Here is a 22840-nt window from a genome sequence, read left to right as displayed (position 1 = left end):
TGTCATCTGCAGGGTAGGAGATGGTTAGTGGCCGCTACAGCTCAGCAAGGTGGAAATAAGTGAGTTGGGACTCCACAGGGTTTTGGATGCCCCCCTAGAAACCCCACTCTCAGCCACCGACACCAACATGCCCCTGATCCCAGGTCTCGAGGCAGCTCGGGGAACAGTTCCTCACCCCTTGAGTCTGAGAAGCAACAGGGTGCCCAGTGCAAGACCACAGGCCCAGCCGTGGTTCAGCCTCTCTGCTTTGCTCTTCTCCACTCTTGTCTGCTCTCTCTCCTACTTCTCTCCTCTCCTCCATTCAATCTTTTTACTTCTCTCCCCTCTTTCTTCTCTCTCCTCTTCTTTCCTCTCTTCTCTCTCTTCTCTTCTCTCTCCTTGGTGATGAGCTTATTCCGAGCCCTCAGAGGGCTTGTGTTGCCTCAGGCATCCGCTGACATGCTGTCACCTGCTCTGTCCCCCAAGTGTTCCAGGCACGGCCATGGCTCCGTACCCCAAAGTCTGTCTACAGCCAGGCCGTGCATGCAAGGAGGCAAAAGAGAGAGAAGTTCTGTAAGTGTGGCTAGATTACAGCTGGATCACGAGTGGGATGGGCCCACCCGAGGGAGGGACGCGGGACCCCCCACCCTCTGCCCTGGGCATGCTCATCAGTGTGAGAGTTTTTTGATACCCATGCAAGAAGGCAGCAGACGCCTGAAGAACCTTCAGTTCCTCTTCCCACAGGGTTTGCACCAGGGCGAGTTGGTCCCTCAGAGGCTCTTTGTCATCTTTCATCCGAGATACCTGGAAGGCGGTGATGAGGTGAGGGTCTTTTCTTTTTGTTTGTTTTGTTTTTCAGCCTCAGCTGGTGATTCTCAGGGGTTATTCCAGGCTATGTGCTCAAAATTGCTCCTGACTTGGGGGACCAAATGAGACACCGGGGGATCGACTTGGCCCGTCCTAGGCTAACCCACGCAGAGCAGATGCCTTACTGCTTAGTGCCACCACTCCGGCCCCAGATAAGAACTTCTGCTCTTTCGATCTGAGTGTCCCAGTCAAGGATGTTCCTCAGGGAACTCACATGGCACTTCATTTTATTGACCACAAAGTCTCCACTATTTGTAAGATATTTTTCCTTTTTTCCATATTCCAAACAATATCTGAGAGTGTTGAGGGAATTTGAGGGAGGGGCCACACCAAACAGAGGCACTCAGGAGTTACTCCTGGATGGGGCTGGAGTGATAGGGCATTTGCCTTGCATGCAGCAGACCCAGAATAGACCTATGTTCGATCCCCAGCATCCCATACAGTCCCCCAAGCCTGCCAGGAGCAATTTCTGAGCACAGAGCCAGGAGTAACACCTGAGTGCTGGAAGGTATGGCCCAAAAACAAAGAAAAAAAAATTGGGGGCCGAAAAGATTGCATGGAGATAGGGCATTTGCCTTGCATGTAGAAGGATGGTGGTTCGAATCCCAGCATCCCATATGGTCCCCTGAGCCTGCCAGGAGTGACTTCTGAGAGTAAAGCCAGGAGTAACCACTGAGCACTGCAGGGTGTGACCCAAAAGAAAAAAGAAAAAGAAAAAGAAATTACTCCTAGCAGGCTTGAGAGTCCATATGGGATACCAGGGATTGAACCCAGGTTGGCCATGTACAAGGCAAACATGCTACCACTGTGCTTTCGCTCTTGCCCTAGAAAAGTATTTTAAAATCTAATACATACTAGTACTAATTTGTGTTTCTTACTTAAAAATCTATTAAGTACTCCTGGGCAAAGCAATAACACAGTGGGAAGCTTGTAAGCAGCTGATCTAGGTTCAAATCCTGGCATCCCACAGATATACCCCTGAGCACCGCCTGGACTAATTCCTGAGTGCCAAGCTAGGAGTAAATACTGAGCATTTTCAGGTATGACCCAAAAAACAAACCAAACAAAACCAAATCTCAGCTAGAGCAATAACATACCCGTGTGAAAATACTGTGGGTAGGATATTTGCCTTGCACATGGGTGATCCAGGTTCGATCCTGGGCATCCCATATGGTCACCTGAGTCTGCCAGAGTGATTTTTGAGCACGGAGCCATGCCCAGAAAACAAACAAACAAAAATAAAAGATAAACGCATAGGCTTAGAAACACACCTTCTGAAGCACAGCATTCGTCTCCTCTATGATATAGTTGCATATTTTCTGGGCTACATCCAAACTTGCCTTCTCGTTGGCATCTGAGATGGTCTCCCCAATAAGTACTTTTTTCCAGCAAGTACTAGAACCAGAATATTCCATTGAGATCCTATTAACCAGGTCTCAAAACTTAAAAGTCGCTTTCCCAGGTCCACATGGCACATAGACTGGCCCCCCTTCCAGAAGCATGATAAAGCTTCTTCCATAGCCCCCAAATCTCCTGCCCCACGTGGTGCTGAGTTAACACAGACAGGGCCATGAGATAAGAGAAGCAATGTAAAGAAGGGAGGGAGGGAGGAGAGCACCTCTGGGGCAAAGTGTAGAGAGAAGGGAGGGAGCACTCCTGGATGCAGGATTGAGTAGGGAGGAGAGCACTACCAGGGCACTCAGTTGAGTAGGGAGGGGAGCACTCCTGGAACACAGCTTAAAGTAGGGATGAGAGTACTCCAGGGCTAGTATAGCATAGGGAGGGAGCACTTCTGGGCACAATATAGAGTAGGGAGGGAGCACTCCAATGCTAAAATTTGGAGCATAGACGGGAGAGTTGCAAGGCCCCTGGTGCCTTGTGATAAAGCCAGTCCCTGCACACAAACACACACACATACACACCTGCCTCCCAAACCCAGGAAGAACTCCTGACTCACAGGCCCCCCACTGCAAAGAGTCAAGGCCCACAGGAGCTGACCTAACATAGCCCCAGGAACAGCCAAGGAGATAACCAATAGTTAATGCTACTGCTCAAGACCACGATCCCTGAAGTGCTCGGCCTATGAGCAGTGACAAAGCAGAAGTGAGACAAGGCTAGTCCATTGAAGGACCAGCCAGCCTCAGATCACAGGGGTGTTTCCCTCTGCTCTCAGGCCAAATTCAAGGCCACCACGTCAGGACATCCCGATCCCCACAGATACACGCGCACACACACACACAACCAGAACTTACAACTCCCCAGGACACCCTGATCCCCACAGATACACGCGCGCGCGCACACACACACTCACACACACACACAACCAGAACTTACAACTCCCCAGCCTGCAGGCATAACAATTTGAGAGCAGTGAGCAGCCTCCAAGATGGCCCGTCCCATCCAAACGTCAAGTTTCTACAGAGGAAAAACCAAACAAGATGCAGTCATCACTGTGTTACTTGAAGACCTGAAGACCAATGATTGAGGGGGCCTGACTTTGTTTGTATGTATGAATGCATTCATTTGTTTATTTGTATATTTGTTTATTTATTTTTCAGGGACTGCTCAGCACCTTGGGTCTTAGTCATGAAAAAATGTCAGGACTTGGGGCCAGAGAGAGAGTACAGCAGGGAGGACACTTGCCTTGCACACGGTAAACCTGGGTTCAATCCCCAGCAGTCCATAGAACACCACCAGGACTGCTTCCTGAACAGAGCCAGAAGAAACCCCTTAGCACTGCTGGGTGTAACACCCTCATCTCCCCCAAAAAAGGAAGTCTGGACTTGTACAAGAGGTAAGCAGAGCTAGAGGGCAGGTGACACAGCTCACTAGGAGGTAAAGATGAAGAACTGAGGGGATCCTGACAAATGGGACCCCCACTGCCCTTCCATTATTGCCAGGTGAGGAAAACCTCATTCTTCCTACAGAAGGAAACAGCCACGGGCAGGATCTGCACTGTCCTTACCTTCCGGTGCCCTCCAAAGCCCCTAACCACTGCCTCCCCCAGAGACTGGCACCTATCACCAGGTGCCCAGAGGCAGTTTGGCAGCAACAGCCCAGCACTCACTGCACAACCAACCTATCCCTACCACTGTCTCACTCCGGGTGCCACAATATCACCAAGCTTCATCTTAGACACGAAGAAAGTTTTTCTTTAAAGAACAGGAAGGTGGGGGCAGGTTTGGGGCACACCCAGCAGTGCCCTGGAACCAGTCCTGGCTCTGTGCTTGGGGATCAAACTCCATTAAATGTTTTAAATCCAAATTAGCTATCTGGGCCCCAAGCAAGTTTCTTTCAAAGTCATTTAGCACTGCACCATCAAACCTATCTCACTGCACATAGTAAGAGCTCAATAAACTCATGCCTAGCGGAGGCACAGGTTCAGGACTAGGTCACTTTTGGGAAACCCTTTTTTTTGTTTTGTTTCGTTGGAGGGTTGCCAAACCTGGCAGAGCTAAGGTGTTACTCCTGGTTCCAACTCAGGAATCAGTCCTGGCAGGCTTGAGAGACCATATTAGCTTTATGTAAGGCAACTGTCCTTTCTGCTGTACTTTTGCTATAGTAGCGAGGAAGCCATTTTATCACCAAAACTCTCCTAAAGCAAACCTCAAAGAAGAGAAATACACTTACTCTATGAAGTCATGATCCCGTAAAATGGAAATCTTTTTGCTCATTTGTTTATCCGCTGATGGAAGATATTTCACGAGAGTATCTACATTTGAAAAAAGAAAATAAAAATCAAAAAGATTTAAGGTCTCATTCCCGCTGGGAATCTTTTCTTCTCAACTGACTTTCCTGACTTTTGGCATCAATATATACAAATACATGGTATACCGTAATTCACACTAAGAAAAAAAATTTCAGGGTGAGAGCAATACAGAGGGGAGGGCACTTGCCTTGCACACAGCCAAGCCAGGCTCAATCCCCAGCATCCTATAAGGTCCTAGGCTTGCCATCATGAGTAATTTTTTTTTTTTTTTTTTTTTGGTTTTTGGGTCACATCTGGCTATGCTCAGGGGTTATTCCTGGCTCTATGCTCAGAAATCACTCCTGGCAGACTCAGGGGATCATATGGGATATGCCAGAATTCGAACTACCATCGGTCCTGGTTAGGCTACTTGCAAGGTAAACACCCTACCCACTGTACTATCTCTCCAGCCTTTTTTTTTTTTTTTTGGGGGGGGGGGGGCGGGGACACACTCAGTGACACTCAGGGGTTACTCCTGGCTATATGCTCAGAAATTGCTCCTGGCTTAGGGGACCCTAAGCAGGATCGCGAGGTCGGTCCTAGGCTAGCGCAGGCAAGGCAGACACCTTACCACTTGCGCCACCGCTCTGGCCCTCATAAATTTTTTTTTTTTTTTTTTTTTTTGGTTTTTGGGCCACACCCGTTTGATGCTCAGGGGTTACTCCTGGCTATGCGCTCAGAAATCGCTCCTGGCTAGGGCAGACCATACGGGACGCCTAGAGATCAAACCGAGGTCCGTCCTACTTTAGCGCTTGCAAAGCAGACACCTTACCTCTAGCACCACCTTCCCGGCCCCTCTTTTTTTTTTTTTTAATGTCAAAAAAATATGCAGCGCTTCACAAATCCTTGCACAGGTGCCATGCTAATTTTCTTTGTATCGTTCCAATTTTAGTATACTTGCTGCTGAAGCAAGCACTCATGAGTAATTTCTAAGCACATAGCTAGGAGTAATGCCTGAGTGCCAATGGGTATGGGTCCCCAAAAACAAAACTAAAAATTAAAAATAAATCTTGGGTCAGACAATAGCTCAGTGGTAGGGCATTTGCCTTGCACGCAGCCAACCCTGGACAGATTCCCAGCATCCCATATGGTCCCCAAGCCTGCCAGGGGTGATTTCTGAGAGCAGAGTCAAGAATAACCTCCCGGAGAGATAGCACAGCGGCGTTTGCCTTGCAAGCAGCCGATCCAGGACCAGAGGTGGTTGGTTCAAATCCCGGTGTCCCATATGGTCCCCCGTGCCTGCCAGGAGCTATTTCTGAGCACACAGCCAGGAGTAACCCCTGAGCACTGCCGAGTGTGGCCCAAAAACCAAAAAAAAAAAAAAAAAAAGAATAACCTGAGTGATGCCGGGTGTGGACCAAAAACAAACAAATAAAATCTCGTCTTCAAGTTCAAGCCAATGATAGTTCTTGATTTAGCTGTTGAAAATCTTTAAGAATTTTATGACGAGAGTGGAGGAAAAAATATTCACAATTCCAGCCATTTCCCAGGAAGCAAATTACCCAACAAAAGCAGATATTAGCTAAATGGTCTGCCCTGATGTGGGAAAACGTTTATGGACATTAAGTTCCTACCAGGCACAAAGCACGTATCTAGGTATAAATGGCTGTAATCAGACAAATATTGAAGTGAATATGGAAAAGTCAAAGCTACTGGAGGTAAATACAGTGTGATGGATTTTTCTACTATCATTTTTTTCTTAGTATTCTGGAAATTTTTGTTGGGTTTGGGTTTGGAGTCTCCACCCAGTACTGCTTATAGATAACACCTGGCTCTACACTCAGGAATCACTCCTGGCAATACTCATAGAGGACCCTTTGGGATCCCGGGGATCGACCTCAAGTCAGCCATATGCAAAGCAAATGCCCTACCTGCTGCACTACTACTCCAGGCCCCTGTTCCAAGAATACATTTAGAAGAGTTTCCATCAACATAAGACCCAAACTATAACTTCCGGCCCCTATACCCCCTCTGTTCGCATCCTCAGCGAAAAAGCTTCCTGGCTTTTCCCTCCAGAGCTGAAATGTCAGCTCATCCTAACATGAGTTTTGCCATTCTGAGTAAAGCTGAACAAAATCACACCCACAGGAAGAACCAGTAGACACAGACCCAGAACAACGGGGACGCTGGCGTGAGGGTTGTGGGTGGCCACAAAGCCATATTCCAGAAGCAGCCGGCGGTTGTCGTGAGGGCCGTAGCAGATGAAAACCTCCTGGTGCTTTCTACAGTCTGAAGCCAGCTGGATTTCATAACAGCGACTTTCCTCATTAAATGCGGCTTTGACCTGGGGTCGGGAAGAAGGAAAAGGAAAAGGAAAAGGGAAAGGAAAAGGGAAGGGGAAAGGGAAGGGAAGGGAAGGGGAAAGGGAAAGGGGAAGGGGAAGGGGAAGGGAAGGGGAAGGGAAGGGAAGGAGAAGGGAAGGGAAGGGAAGGGAAAGGGGAAGGGAAGGGGAAGGGAAGGGAAGGAGAAGGGAAGGGGAAGGGGAAGGGGAAGGGGAAGGGAAGGGAAGGGGAAGGGGAAGGGAAGGGGAAGGGGAAGGGAAGGGAAGGGAAGGGAAGGGAAGGGGAAGGGAAGGGAAGGGAAGGGAAGGGAAGGGAAGGGAAGGGAAGGGAAGGGAAGGGAAGGGAAGGGAAGGGAAGGGAAGGGAAGGGAAGGGAAGGGAAGGGAAGGGAAGGGAAGGGAAGGGAAGGGAAGGGAAGGGGGAAAGAAAAAAAAGAAAAGAGGGAAGGGAAGGGGAAGGGAAGGGAAGGGGAAGGGGAAGGGAGGGGGAAGGGAAAGGGAAGACCAAAGTGACACTTCTCGATGGTCCTCACAGAAGCCAGACCCCACTTCCCGACAGCCATGGGACTCAGGGTGTAAGCCATGGGACTCATGGGACAAGCCCCAAGCTGCAGGAAATGAGAGGTACTAATGCAATAGACAGGGGGCCCATTCAGTTACTTGCCAAGGGAAGCAGGAAAGACTCACTGAGCCCCACAGGAGACAAGAAAATCAGCATCAAGGACTCATACCATGCTGTGCCCCCAAACTCCACCCCAGGGTACATACAGCGGCCACCACAGTGAGCAGTGGGGTCAGTGTCGGGGAGAGTCTCACTGGAGCTGGGACTCAGAGGGGCCCTTTTAGTTCAGGGCTCACAACTTTCTTTCAGGAAAAGTCAGAGTAAATAAACATGCAAGGGCCTGGAGTCATCTGTCCCTGACACGCAAGTGAAATAAATGAAAGGTTTGAAGCCTATGTGCATTGAGGAAAGATTCTAAAAAAAGGGGTGGGGTCATGCCAAGCCTGGAGCAATAAGACAGCAAGGAAGATAAATGTTTGCCTTGCATGCAGTTGGTCCTGGGTTCAATTCCAAGCATCCCATAGGGTCCCCAGGCCTGCCAGGAGTGATTTCAATTAGTTCAGAAACCTCTGAGTACAACTGGGTGTGCCCTCCCAAAAAACAGGGGACCAGAGCGATAGCACAATGATAGGACATTTGACTTGCATGAAACAGACCTGGGACCTACCCAGGTTTGATCCCCAGCATCCCATATGGTCCCTGAACCTGCCAGGAGCAATTTCTAAGCACTGATCCAGGAATAACCTTGAGCACCACTGAGTGTGGTCCAAAAACATAAACAAAATTTGAGGGGAAGGGGGCCAGAGTGATAGCACAGCCATAGGGTGTTTGCTTTGCATGCGGCTGATCTAGGACAGACCTTGGTTTGATCCCCAATGTCCTATATGGTCCCCCAAGCCAGGAGCAATTTCTGAGCGCATAGCCAGGAGTAACTCCTGAGCATCACAGGGTGTGGCCCAAAAAGGGAAAAAGAAATTGAAAGGATAGGAGAGCCAGCCATGGGAGGCTGGCAGACACTGGCAGGAGCACAGGGGGTTGGCCATGGGTACAAGGGGAGAGAACAGAACAGAAGGAGGTAAAGAGGCCAGGTCATGGTGGGAAGGAGGGGACCGCAGCCCAGGCTGGCTCCCTCCTCCAGGCCACAGATCCTGTGGGCACCTCCTGCTCTATCCCCATGTTGTCCTCACCTGCACATGTGGGCTGTGGTTCAGCAGATCCAGGAAAGGGGCCAGCGCAGATGTGTCTGGCTCGGGGGAGCAGCCGGGCTGGGCCATGGGCTTCACATACACTGCACGGGTGTTGACCGTGCACCAGGCCCAGCGGAAAACTGCCTTGGTGAAGACACTGTCCACAGGGTCTTGGGGAAACAGTGGCTGCAGGGACGAGAAAAAGCCCCTGGATGCTGTAAACAGGCCCTGCACACGGGCCCTCTGCTCTTGGGCCTGGACCCGCAGGGGCTCAGGAAGAAGTGCCACCACATTGGGAGCGAGGCATACAGGGCAGGTGTAGGTCGTGGGTAAGACATCCAAGTAGGGTTTCCAGGATGAGCGCAGGCCCACATGCTTCTCGAAAACCAGGAAGGTGCACAGAGCCAGCACTGGAGACAAAGGGGGCTGCCACCTTTGGGAAAGAGTAGCCACAGAAAATTGTTTTTCTTTGAAATACAGGAGGAATACAGTTGGGCCCATTGGTTCTGCTTCCAAAGGGCAATGACAAAAAACATTCAGAACAGCCCCAAGATTTCTTTCCATTTTATGTTTTGTTTTGTTGGGTTTTTTTTTGGTTTTTTTTTTTTTTGGTTTTTTGTTGTTGTTGTTGTTTTTGGGCCACACCCGGCGGTGCTCAGGGGTTACTCCTGGCTGTCTGCTCAGAAATAGCTCCTGGCAGGCACGGGGGACCATATGGGACACCGGGATTCAAACCAACCACCTCTGATACACACACACACACCCTCCCTACTGTGCTATCGTTCTAAACACACACACACACACACACACACACACACACACACACACACACACACACACATGATTTCTTTTGACTGATTGTTTTTATTTGGGGACCAATATCCAGTGATGAACAGGGTTACTCCTGACTCCACACTCACAGATCACTGTGGCAGTACTCAGGGGAACCCTATGAGTTGTAGTGATAGGGCTCGAATCCAAGTTAGCCATATATAAGAAAAGTGCCCTGCTTGCTGTGCCATATCAGAAGTGATGCCAGGGCTAAAGCATTAGCCCAGCAGAAAAAGTGCTTTGCTTGCATCAGACCCACGTTCAATCTCCAGCATCCCATATGGTCCCCCAAGTACAACCAGGAGTAATCCCTAAGTGCAGAGCCAGAAGGAACCCCTGAATATTGTGGGGTTTCACCCAAAAACAAACAAAAAAAATACCCAAGAAGTGATGTCTGAGTTAAATTTTTTTTTTTTTTAAATCAGAAAAAAGAGGGGCCGGAGAGATAGCATAGAGGTAAGGCATTTGCCTTTCATGCAGAAGGTCATCGGTTTGAATCCTGGCATCCCATATGGTCCCCCATGCCTGCCAGGAGCAATTTCTGAGCATGGAGCCAGGAGTAACTCCTGAGCACTGCTGGGTGTGACCCAAAAACCACACAAAAAAAAAAAAAAAAAAAAGTTAAAAATCAGAAAAAAAAAAAAAAAAAAAGGAAGTGTTAACTGAGTACAAAGGCTAGGAGGAAGCCTTGAGTACTGCCTTAGCAAAAGAAAAAACAAGGGCCCGGAGAGATAGCACAGCGGCGTTTGCCTTACAAGCAGCCGATCCAGGACCAAAGGTGGTTGGTTCGAATCCCGGTGTCCCATATGGTCCTCCGTGCCTGCCAGGAGCTATTTCTGAGCAGAAAGCCAGGAGTAACCCCTGAGCAACGCCGGGTGTGGCCCAAAAACCAAAAAAAAAAAAAAAAAAGAAAAGAAAAAGAAAAAACAAATTCAAAAAAAATCACATGCTCTCTCCCTTACCCTATCCACTTTAATTCTTTCAGTTCAATTCTTCATATAAGTATTGTTTCAAGAACCATATGTGGCCGCTGCCACCCTATGCACACAAAACATTTCTATCTTTGCAGAACGTTCCATTGTATGGTTCTAACCTAGACAGAGAAATGAACATCTCATACTATACTTGATATAATTACGCAGCTTTTAGTCCTAAGCTATACCACATTAATTTGTCTTCAATTGAGATCTCTTATTCCATGAATATATATATGTATGTATGTATGTATGTATGTATATAAATTGTTTTTGTTTTGTTTTTTTTGATTGGGAGCCACACTGAATGGTGCTCAGGAGTTACTCCTGGCTTTGCACTCAGATATTATTCCTGGCAGGTTCAGAGGACCCTTTGGGATGTGGGGGATAAAGCTCACGTCAGCTACATGCAAGGCAAATGCCCTACCTGCGGTGCTATTGCTCCAGCCCCCATTCCATGAATATATTTAGAAGAGTTTTTTGGGTTATTTTTGGTTTGTTTTGTTTTTTGTTTTTTGTTTTTCGGGCCACACCGTTTGATGCTCAGGGGTTACTCCTGGCTAAGTGCTCAGAAATTGCCCCTGGCTTGGGGGGACCATATGGGATGCCGGGGATCGAACCGTGGTCCTTCCTTGGCTAGCGCCTGCAAAGCAGACACCTTACCTCAAGCGCCACCTTGCCGGCCCCTATTTAGAAGAGTTTTCATCAACATGAGATCCAAATTAAAACTTTAAAATATGCCTTGTGGGACCAGAGAAATAGAAGAATGAGTTTGAACCACTTACCTTGCATGTGGCTAACTGGATTTGATCCTCAGCACCCCTGTTTGTTCCCCTGAGCCAGCCAGCAATGATTCCTGAGTGCAAAGCCAGGAGTAACCCCTGAGCACACTGGCTGTGGCCCAAAAACCAAAATATTAAAAAAAACTTTAAAGTGCCTGTTAAGGTGACGAGTAAGTAGAGCAGGGCAGAAGGGAACCTGGAACATTGGTGGAGGGAGGTTGCCACTAGTGCAATGGGTGCCGGGATGTCAGACATCTAAAACTCAACTATCAATAACTTTGGTAATCATGTTGCATTAAATTTATAAAAATGTTTTTCTGTTTGTTTGTTTTTGTTTGGTTTTGGCTCAGAGAATACTCCTGGCTCTATGCTCAGAAATGGCTCCTGACAGGCTTAGGAGACCATATGAAATGCTGAATTCAGATCACCATCTGTCCTGGATCAGCTGAGTGCAAGGCAAATGTTCTACTGCTGTGCTATGTTGCTGGCCCCTAATTTTATAAAAATGTTAACACCAATTATTTGGGGGGGGGGGAGGTTGGGCCACAACCGGTGACATTCAGGGGTTACTCCTGGCTACGCGCTCAGAAATCACTCCTGGCTTGGGGGACTATATGGGATGCCAGAGGATCGAACCGTGGTCCGTCCTAGGCTAGTGTGGGCAAGGCAGATGCCTTACCACTTGCACCACTGCTCCAGCCCCGTTAAGCCAATTTTAAAAACTTCTCGGGGCCGGAGAGATAGCATGGAGGTAAGGTGTTTGCCTTGTGTGCAGAAGGTCGGTGGTTCGAATCCCGGCATCCCATATGGTCCCCTGAGCTTGCCAGGAGCAATTTCTAAGTATAGAGCCAGGAGTAACCCCTGAGCACTGCCGGGTGTGACCCAAAAACAAAAACAAAACAAAACAAGAAACTTCATACAAGTCTTCCAACAATGAGGAACATCTCACACCACAGAGATTGGCACACATCACAAAGAACAAGAACAACCAATACTGAAGTATGAGAAAGGAACTCTCATTCACTGCTCATGGGAATGCCATCTAATCCAGTCTTTCTGGAAGACAATATAAATATTCCTTTTTTTTTCCTTGGCTTTTGGGTCACAACCAGTGGCATTCAGGAGTTACTTCTGGCTCTGCACTCAAAAGACGCTCCTAGCAGGCTCAGGTGGCCCAAAAACAAATAAACAAAAAAAAAGACACACATTATCACCCAGGCCCCATAACAGAAACCTTTGTCCCTCTGTGCCCAGTGTCCCCCCCAAAACCAAAGACCCCACTAAATCATCTGCCAGAAAAGAATCCTCCTCTCCCAGGCCAACTGACCCCATCTCTTCCCTTTAAGTAAAACTAAGTCACAACATTAACAGCTCTAAGACAGAGAAGGAGAGAAATAGAAAAGGCTGATCCAGTGTCACTTACCTGGCGATGTACACGCCCAGGCGGCTTCTCATCACTGTCTCTGTGGTGAGCAGGCAGCTCTCAGGGAGCGAAATTATCACCTGCCCCTTCTGGGAGAAGGAAAAGCCAAGTTAGATAGGCCCAAGCTTTGGGGAGTCATAGCATGCGTGGTTCCTGGAGAGTCCACAACAAACTGGCATCTTCCAGTGATGGTGAGTATAAAATAAATGCCAAATCTCGGATTCTGTCCTAGACAAAAAAGAGAGGAAGTTCCTACTGCCCAGAGAAGAGGGGCATTTCTTATCCCCAAATCCTGCTCCAGAGCATCAATGATAGTTCCTCTCAAACACATCAAAAATCAGGCAGAGGTGGCCGAAGAGAAAGCTCAGCAGTGAGGCATTTACCTTGCACGTGGCCAACCATGGATGTACTCCGGTTCGATTCCTGGCATTCCATGTGGTCCCCCAAGCCTGCACTGCTGTGTATGACCCAAAACCCAAAACCAAAAAAAAAAAAAAAAAAAAACCTTGGCAGAACACCCTTGGCCCCAGAGTATGGTAAGGAAATTGAGTGAAAGAGGAGAAACTCCAATATGTAAGGATGGGGGCCAGGGGCCAAGTGATCTCAGATGCATTGGTGGTATTAAAAAAAAAGGACAAAACGGGGCCGGCGAGGTGGCGCTAGAGGTAAAGTGTGTCTGCCTTGCAAGCTCTAGCCAAGGAAAGATCGCTACCGCGGTTCGATCCCCCCGGCATCCCAAATGGTCCCCCCAAGCCAGGGGCAATTTCTGAGCGTTTAGCCAGGAGTAATCCCTGAGCATCAAACAGGTGTGGCCCGAAAAACCAAAAAAAATAAATAAATAAAGGACAAAACTAAACATCCAAGCCAAAGGCAACAACAATGGAATGAAGAGGCCCAAACTTTATCAATCTGAACTTAAAATAGACCTGTTACCATGTTAGGCTGGGAGGCGGGGGGTGGGGGGGGTGATATAGGATGCATATCCCATATGCAGAAAAAAATTGCATCATTGGGGGCCGGGAAGGTGGCGCTAGAGGTAAGGTGTCTGCCTTACAAGCGCTAGCCAAGGAACGGACCGCGGTTCGATCCCCCAGCGTCCCATATGGTCCCCCCAAGCCAGGGGCGATTTCTGAGCACATAGCCAGGAGTAACCCCTGAGCGTCAAACGGGTGTGGCCCAAAAACCAAAAAAAAAAAAAAATTGCATCATTGGTGGAGGAAGGTAGATACGGGTGTTGGGATTGGCGCTGTTCACTATATGTCTGAAACCCAACCATGAAGGACTTTGTAAATCACAATGATTTCAATAAAATTAAATTACAAACAGAAAACATGCTAAAGGGCCCAAGCAACAGTACAGTGGGTAGGGCTGCATGCAGCTGATCTGGGTTCAAAGTAAACAAATATTTTTTTGCAGTCAAGAGCATAGACCGGGGAAGAGTCAAGTCTTATTTTACAATAATCTTGTACTTATGGTAGCAAGGCCCAAAATAATTGATTTTCAATGGACAATGCTTATGTGTTTTTCTGCAATACCTGAAAGAAGTAGGAAGCAAAAGTGCAAGAAAGCATGAGCTGTAAGAATTTGGTACAATGTAGGGGCCGGCATGGTGGTGCTAGAGGTAAGGTGTCTGCCTTGCCAGCGCTAGCCTAGGACTGACCACGGTTCGATCCCCCGGTGTCCCATATGGTCCCCCAAGCCAGGAGCGACTTCTGAGCGCATAGCCAGGAATAACCCCTGAGCATCACCGGGTATGGCCCAAAAAAAAAAAAAAAAAGAATTTGGGACAATGTAAGAAGAAATTTCAGAGAATCAGTGTCTTGATGAGGAAAGATGGGAGTCACAATCTCCCAGGGAAGGTGTTTAAGGCTTCATCAAAATGAAAAAAGGGGGCCCGGAGAGATAGCACAGCGGCGTTTGCCTTGCAAGCAGCCAATCCAAGACCTAAGGTGGTTGGTTCGAATCCCAGTGTCCCATATGGTCCCCCGTGCCTGCCAGGAGCTATTTCTGAGCAGACAGCCAGGAGTAACCCGTGAGCACCGCCGGGTGTGGCCCAAAAAACAAAAAAAAAATGGAAAAAGGGAGCCAGAGCAATAGGTAAGGTGTTTGCCTTGCACACAACCGACCCAAGTTCTATCCTCAACATCCTATATGGTTCCCTGGGTACTACCAGGAGTATTCCTGGTCACTTCCTGGTGTGGTCAAAAAAACAAATAAGCAAAAAACAAAATGGAAAGAAGGGTTTATAAAATTGTGAATTGTGAAGAACTCAGGCCAGAGAGATAGCACAGCGGTAGGGCATATGCCTTGCTCTCACAGCCAACCCAGGACAGACAGTGATTCAATTCTCGACATCCCATATGGTCCCCCGAGCCTGTTAGGGGCAATTTCTGAGCACAGAGCCAGGAGTAACCTCTGAGCACCACGTGACACAACAAAAAAAAAATTTTTTTTTAAATATTTGTGCCCATATGGTCCCCCGTCCCTGCCAGGAGCTATTGCTGAGCAGATAGCCAAGAGTAACCCCTGAGCACTGCCAGGTGTGGCGCAAAAACAAAACAAAACAACACAAAACAAAAAAATATATATATTTGTGAAGTAGAGAAAGTGAGGTGGGAAATATTTTAACTTACCTAATAGAGTTATATTATGTAGATAAATAGACCCAGTTTAAAACTGGGTTCAAAATAGTAGTCTTTTTAAGAAAACTTACTGTAAAGGTACATTTTCAAACTACAAGTCATTCATCAAAACTACTGACCTTTTCATGTAAAGGTTATTATTATTGTTATTCCTGGGCTAGGGCCATAGTACAGCAAGGAGGACATTTGCCTTGCATGTGGCCAACATGGGGTTTGATCCCTGGCATCCATAGGGTCCCCTGATCTCTCAGGAGTGATTCCTAAGTGCAAAGCCAGGAGTAATCCCTGAGCACCATCAAGTATGGCCCCCCAGGAGTGATCTCTGAGTGCAGAGGAGTAAACCCTGAGCAAAGTTGGGTGTGGCCCAAAAATCAAACAACCCCCAGAAAAAAAACTTAGATAACGAAACAATAAAATAAATTTTAAAAAGCCACAAGATCTACACTGGATTAATCTCAAGGCTAGAAGGAGATTCTCACCCGCAGGGAGGTTCTGCTCATCAGTCCTCTGCCGGTACCTAGAAAGCAAAGACAGAAAAAGAAGTAAATCCTCCCCATACTGTCAAGCACACAGACCCCAGGTGCAAAAGCCTTGCATGCAGCCGACTGACCTAGGTTAGATCCCCAGCATCTCAAAGGGTCCCCTGAGCACCATCAGGAGTGATTCCTGAGTGCAGAGCCAGGAATAAGCCCTGAGCACTGCCACATATGGCCCCAAAACAAAACAAAACAACAACAACAAAAGTACATGAAGCTAAAGCTAAACTTATCCTTTGCCTCCTGAAAGAAGAAATCCTAAAAAATGCCCCAACCCTTACCCCCTCAGCCATCTCCTTGGGGCTGACACACCTCAAGGGTAGAGTCAAATCCAGATTCAAGTCCTAAAGCTCAGTGATCTGCTACTTATTGGACCCTTCCATGAGCAAACCCAAAGCTACATTCTCTTTTCTTTTTTTTTAAAGCAGTTTATTTATTTATCTTATGTATTGGTTAATTTTTGGGTCACACCCAGCAATGCTCAGGGGTAACTCCTGGCTCTGTGCTCAGAAATCGCTCCTGGCAAGCTCAGGGTACCATATGGGATGCAGAGAATCGAACCAGGCCCGTCCTGGTTTGGCCACATGCAAGGCAAACGCCCTACCGCTGTGCTATCTCTCTGGCCCCTGTACTCTCTTTTCTGAGGCCCATCAAGGCAGAGGCTGAGCCCTCAGGTCTTTTCAGGAGTGCCTAAAGCTTCCTGTCTCCCTGATTCGGTCCCATCTACCTCTTTCAAGCTGGACATTCATGGTCCGGCTCTTTAAGGGTCAGACCAGAGGCTCCCAGGGAGCCAGAAGCCAGGCCAGACCACCCAAGGTGCCAGATGATGGACAGGCATTGTCTGATGTGACAAATCCTGACTGGTAGTACTCACACCCAGAAGCACAGTCTGCTCAGACACAGGGTTTTGGTTTAAAGAAGCAATATGGGGCCGTAGAGATAGCACAGCAGTAAGGCATTCGCTTTACAAATGGCCGACCCAGGACCAAATCCCGGCATTCCCATATGGTCCTCCATGCCAGCCATGAGCAATTTCTGAGCAGATAGCCAGGATTAACCGCTGAGTGCCACTGAGTGTGGACCAAAAAAATCAAAAAAAAAAAAAAAGATATTAAAAGCGGGAGTGATAGCACAGTGGTACAGTGTTTGCCTTGCACATAGCCGACCCAGGACCAACTCGGTTTCGTCCCTGGCATCTTATATGGTCCAGGTTCAGACATGAAGCTCTCCTCTGACAAGTGTATAAGGTTTTACAATCATGTCTTTGATTTTTTTTGTTTTTTGGGTTTTTGTTTTTTGGGGGGTGGGGGAGGTTTGGGCAACACCTGGCAGCACTCAGGAGTTACTCCCTGCTGTATGCTCAGAAATCACTCCTGACAGGCTCAGGGGACCATACGGAATGCCAGAGATCAAACCTGGGCCCATCAGGGTCAGCATATGCAAGGTAAACACCCTACTGCTGTGCTATAATTTTGGCCCTGATGTTATTTTTTTGTTTTTGGTTTTTTTTTATTGGGGGGAGTCACACTCAGCAGTGCTCAGGGCTTACTCCTGGTGGTGCTTGGGAACCCTATGAAATGCCAGGAATTGAACCCAGGTCCCTGCATGGACAGCAAGCACCCTACCCACTATACTATCTCTCTGGTACCTAAATCCCATCTTTTATATATTATGTCTATTCTTCTTTTCCATGTTATCCTTCACCTTGCCTTACTTTGTCATTCCCTATTTTTAAATTTTTTGTTTTGATTTTTGTTTTGGCTTTTGGTTTTTGGGTCACACCATTCAGTGGTTACTCCTGGCTCTAAGCTCAGAAAACACTCCTGGCAGGGTCGGGGGACCATGTGGGATGCCAGGATTCAAACCACCTTCCTTCTGCATGCAAGGTATATGCCCTGCTTCCATGCTATCTCTCTGGCCACCCTATTTTTTAACTTCATTTCCCCATTCTGGAATTTCCTTTCCCCTAAGCCACTGCCATTTTCTTTGAAAACAAGTAAAAGTCCACCAACAGATGATAAGTGCCTGCAGAAAGCTGAGCATGCCCTAGGAGAGATCTCCTGGAGAAGGGATCAGACCGTGTAAGAGACCCCCAATGTTCCCCACCTGAGCTAACACATTTCCCGAGTGAGGAGGATGATAGCTTACCTGGAAAACAAGCCGGTACTAAGTTTGTATCTTCAAACTTCCGATCTTTCAGCCACTTCTTAAGCTCTATAAATTCAGGTTTGTGGCTCTCAGTCACTGATGAAGAGAGAACAAGAGGAGAAGAAAGAAAACAGGGTGATTCAAATCACTATATAATCAGATCGCTATTAAAAATACAATCTGAGGGGCCCGGAGAGATAGCACAGTGGCGTTTGCCTTGCAAGCAGCCGATCCAGGACCAAAGGTGGTTGGTTCGAATCCCGGTGTCCCATATGGTCCCCCGTGCCTGCCAGGAGCTATTTCTGAGCAGATAGCCAGGAGTAACCCCTGAGCACTGCCGGGTGTGGCCCAAAAAAAAAAAAAAAACAAATAAAAAAAAAATACAATCTGGGGGCCGGAGAGATAGCATGAAGGTAAGGCATTTGCCTCGCATGCAGAAGGTTGGTGGTTCGAATTCCGGTGTCCCATATGGTCTCCTGAGCCTGCCAGGAGCAATTTCTGAGCAAAGAGCCAGGAGTAACCCCTAAGTGCTGCCGGGTGTGACCCAAAACCCAAAAATAAATATATATATATATAATCTGGGTCCAGAGAGATAGCACAACGATAGGGTGTTTGCCTTGCACACAGCCAATCCAGGACAGGCGGTGGTTTGAATTCCGGCATCCCCTATGGTCCCCCATGCCTGCCAAGAGCGATTTCTAAGTGCTACCGGGTGTGACTCAAAAAAAATTTTTAAAATCTGTGGGCCGCAGCAGCAGCACATTGGGGAGGGCATTTGCCTTTCATGAGGCAGACCTGGGTTCGATCTCAGACATCCCACATGATCCCCCGAGCCTGCCAGGAGTGATTCTGAGCACAGAACCAGGAGTACCCCTAAGCACTGCTGGGTGTGGCCCCAAAACAAAATAAACCAAAAAAATCAAAAACAAAAACCAAGAGCAACCCAGTGCTGGTGCAGATGCAGGGAGAAAGAAACTCTCATCCCACTGCTGGTGGGAATGTAGACTGGTCCAATATTTTTAGAAAATAATATACACATTCCTAAAAAAATAAAATAAAATAAAACAAATTGAGATTCCATAGATGGAAGTTTCTATTAATACTGCAGTAAAGTTGATGGTTTTTAGGCAGCAAAATAAGGCTCTTATCAAAAACTCTCTAATCTCTAGGATTAGAGATTTCGCATAAAGAAAGTGGAAAATGAAAGGTAAAAGAAATAAAAATATTTTTCTCTGCAGCTTCCTCAGTATTCACCCTTGATGCCCTGGACCCCATCCCTTCCTAAATCCCAAGAACCTGCCCTTGACCAAAAGAATCATTTTAACTGTTGCACTTGTGGTTATCTAAATCTTGCCAAAATGTAACTGAGCAAATGTCAAGTGTCAGTACTCCCTGAAATGGACCACTCTACTGTAAGCTATATAAAGGCTTGTTAAATCTGGTTCGAGACTCTCATCTTCTGGCTAATGTTAGGCCACGCTGAGAGCCCCTGCATGCTTGTATAATAAAACCCTTCGCTTTTGTATGGTCTCTGCCTCTTGGAGTCATTAGAGGGATGCGTGTGGAATTCCTGACCTTATCATGTGCTCCTGTCAAGCTGGGGGACCATCTGGGATGCCAGGAATTGAACCCCTATCTGTTCCAGGTGGGTCACATGCAAGGCAAATGCCCTCCCACTGTGCGATCTCTCTGGCCCCATCATCAACAACTTATTTTATTTTATTTTATTTTACTTTGGGGCCACACTTGGTGACATTCAGGGGTTACTCCTAGCTATGCACTCAGAAATAACTCCTGGCTTGGGGGACCAAATGGGATGCTGGGGAATGGAAACACAGTGTCCTGGGTCAGCCACATGCAAAACAAACGTCTACCACTGTGCCATCGCTCCAGCCCCCAACAACTTTTTGACTCTAGTTCAAGGTGATTCAATAAAAATAAAACAAAACAGGGCCAGAGTCATAGCACAGTAGCAGGGCATTTGCCTTGCACATGGCCAATCCAGGATGGACCCCGGTTCGATTCCCAGCAACCCAAATGGTCCCCAAGCCTGCCAGGAGCAAAAAAGAGTCCTAAGGAAAAAAAATAATAACACCTTCACAGCACTGAGTCCAATTCATTAACACCATATCTTATCCATAGTGGATGCAATTGTCTTCAAAACGTTGAACTTAACATTCAGAACAAGGATAGGCTTTTGTAGGTTGCTAGAGTTCAGGACCAGTAGGGGAAACCTAGAAAGAGGGTTCAATCCCAGAAACAGTTGAAGCATGAGAAAGAGACCTGTCTCCTCCAAGGTTTAGGGGAACATTACTGAAAAGAGCAATCTTTAAGAAATATTCTCTCTGATCCTTCCCCATGGGTGTCTGAATCAAATCACTGTCTGCTAATACCCATCAAAAAAGGAATGATCTTTTTTTTTCATCCCTGGCACCCAGAATGAAAACCATACCTCCCCTTGATTCAGAACCTCTGTATTTCCGCCTTCTGATGCGGCTTGTTCTTCCTCTCCCCTTCCTCATACTGAAGCTGTGGAGTAACTGTTTAGTCCCAGCTAAAACTTAAAGGTTTTCTTTGCCTTCAGTTCAAGTATAGTAACAGCAGTCACTGTTCTTTAAACCTGTAAGCATTTAAACATACAAATATTTGTAAGTGAAATCAAGTGTTATTTCAAGCCCAAATAAAATGTTTCTGTATGTAAAACATTTACACTGTGGGGCCGGGCGGTGGCGCTGGAGGTAAGGTGCCTGCCTTACCTGCGCTAGCCTAGGAGACGGACCGCGGTTCGATCCCCCGGCGTCCCATATGGTCCCCCAAGCCAGGAGCGACTTCTGAGCGCATAGCCAGGAGTAACCCCTGAGCGTTACCGGGTGTGGCCCAAAAACCAAAAAAAAAAAAAAAAAAAAAAAAAAAAACATTTACACTGTGAGCCAAATTCTGACTGAAATCTCTTGGGTCCCCCGAGGAGTTTTATCTGAAGGTCCTATTTAATGCTGACTCACCAACAAAAACTTCATAACCATGTGCATTGGTGACTCACAAGGCAAGTGCAGATAATACTAAACACCACCCTCATCCTCACTGTACTTTGCCTAAAGAGCATCCATGAAACCCTCACTAACCAGAAAATCTTAGAGGGAGTGGAGGACACCTTTGGGGATAAAATAAATTACAGAATCCTTAAATCATTGTCATTAAATAGGGTTGGTAACAGATTAGGGTCAGAATAAAGCAGACAAAGCAAAGAGATCACAAAAATCTAACACACAGAGACTGAGTCATGGGATAGCATTTGCCCTGCAATGTGACCAGCCCAGTTCAATCCCTGGCATCCCATATGGTCCCCAGGAGGGATTCCTGGAGCAGGTGGCAAGGAACCTGTCACCCGATTGTGTCTTCTCATACTGGCACCAGACTTTGCTCTCATAAAGTAAAAATCTGAGCCTGCTAGGTGTAATTCCTAAGCACAAAGCAAGGAGAAACCCGAATGCCACCGGGTATGGCCCAAAAATCAAAAGGAGAGGTAGTAAAAATCATTTTCACCTCCACTGGGTCTGGGTTCTCTGGGTTCACATGGGAGGGAAAAATAAAAAGAAATTAAAAAACACGAGGGTTTCTCCGAAAAGGAGCTTGCCCAAAACTACTCTGGGTTCCGGGCAATAGAGATGGCCTTTGCTAAGCTTCCTTAATCAGACAAAAATAGGATGCAAGGTCTTGCAAGTGGCCAACAGGGCAACAGGGGCCCAATCCAGCACCTATGAGCACTGCAAGGAGTGATCCTTGGGCACAGAGCCAGCAAACAGTACCAAAAACAGTACAAAGAGAATTATTGCTAAGGCACTGCATGGTCTCCACGATCTGCAGATGATTTGGGGCAGGAGGTAGTCAAGTCATCCTGGTTTCAAGCCCTGATTCAAGCCCCCTTCCTTGCACCCAAACACCAGTCTGCAGCCACCTGCCCATCAATCACCACGTCGTTACCCGGGCAACCGCAGCTCCCGCCCCGGAAGCTCCTACCCCGAAAGTCCCGCCCCGGAAGTAGCCTACTCACCTCGGAGCGGAGCACGGCCTCCAACATGGCGGCGGAACGGGGTCCGTGTACATGGAAATTATTTGGAAATGGCGCCGCAGGAGAAGGCGGCTTTAAGGAATGAAGCAACAGGGGAAACGGCTCGGGTGTTGTCGCCAGACCGGCCTCCCGCCGCGAATCCTCGCTAACCTAAGCGCTCATTCACCTAGCGCAGTGCGGTTTCCCGCCCAGAACCGCCGGACTCCGGCTCGCGCATGCTCAGTCCTTTTCCGGAAGCAGGGAAGGGCGCCCGGAACCGAGACTGCAGTTCCTTGCAGTCTCTCGTCCTGGCACTAGGTGGCGGCAGCTCCCGCCGCTGTTTGCCGTCCTGGAAGGAGCTGGCACACCTTGGTTCTAGCTAGGCTGAGCTCAGTGACTGAGGTCTTGTTACTCGGGGAGATGGAAGTGCAATATTTGGGGATTCTCTTTATTGCTTTTGCAACTTTTTATTGAATCTATTGTAAAAATCAAAATCACTGGGTTTTTTTAAAGAAAGGATGACCTGTGTTTGTTGTTTGTTGTTTTCTATAAATCAGCATGATATACAGAGTTAAAAAGTTGTTGATGGTTTGAGTTTTGGTCATACCATGTTCCAACATCCATCCCTTCACCAGTGCTCATTTCCTGCCACCAATTTCCCCAGTTTCCCTTTCGTTATCCCACCCAACCTATACCCCATGCTACCGGCCCCCTCTATGCATATCACAATCCTCAGTTCTTGTCAAGACTTAGCGTTTCTAACAACTTTGAAGTCAGTTGCCATCGGTGATGACAGCAGAACAAGAGCTTTTTCGATTTCAAATACAACCATC

At 47.5% G+C, this 22840-nt stretch overlaps 1 protein-coding gene and 1 pseudogene across 1 annotated transcript; both read right to left on the bottom strand.

Moving 5' to 3' along the window:
• Window positions 1-1781: 1781 nt before the first annotated feature.
• SETD4 (SET domain containing 4) lies at window positions 1782-22217 on the bottom strand. Its single transcript, XM_049785788.1, has 10 exons — window positions 22011-22217; window positions 20412-20579; window positions 17960-18055; window positions 15755-15792; window positions 12634-12722; window positions 8624-9056; window positions 6704-6878; window positions 4477-4558; window positions 3181-3261; window positions 1782-2241 (listed from the first exon to the last, which is right to left on the bottom strand). Exons 2-10 carry the CDS (start codon window positions 20479-20481, stop codon window positions 2106-2108), a joined length of 1200 nt encoding a protein of 399 aa, XP_049641745.1. The 5' UTR covers window positions 20482-20579; window positions 22011-22217; the 3' UTR covers window positions 1782-2105.
• Window positions 5415-5506, bottom strand: LOC126026883 (uncharacterized; annotated as a pseudogene).
• Window positions 22218-22840: the final 623 nt, after the last annotated feature.

The sequence above is a fragment of the Suncus etruscus genome, chromosome 13 (assembly GCF_024139225.1).
Source record: "Suncus etruscus isolate mSunEtr1 chromosome 13, mSunEtr1.pri.cur, whole genome shotgun sequence".
In the NCBI taxonomy this organism is placed as follows: domain Eukaryota; kingdom Metazoa; phylum Chordata; class Mammalia; order Eulipotyphla; family Soricidae; genus Suncus; species Suncus etruscus.
Note: the sequence above shows the minus strand (reverse complement) of the source record. Positions and strands in the feature narration are given on the sequence as shown.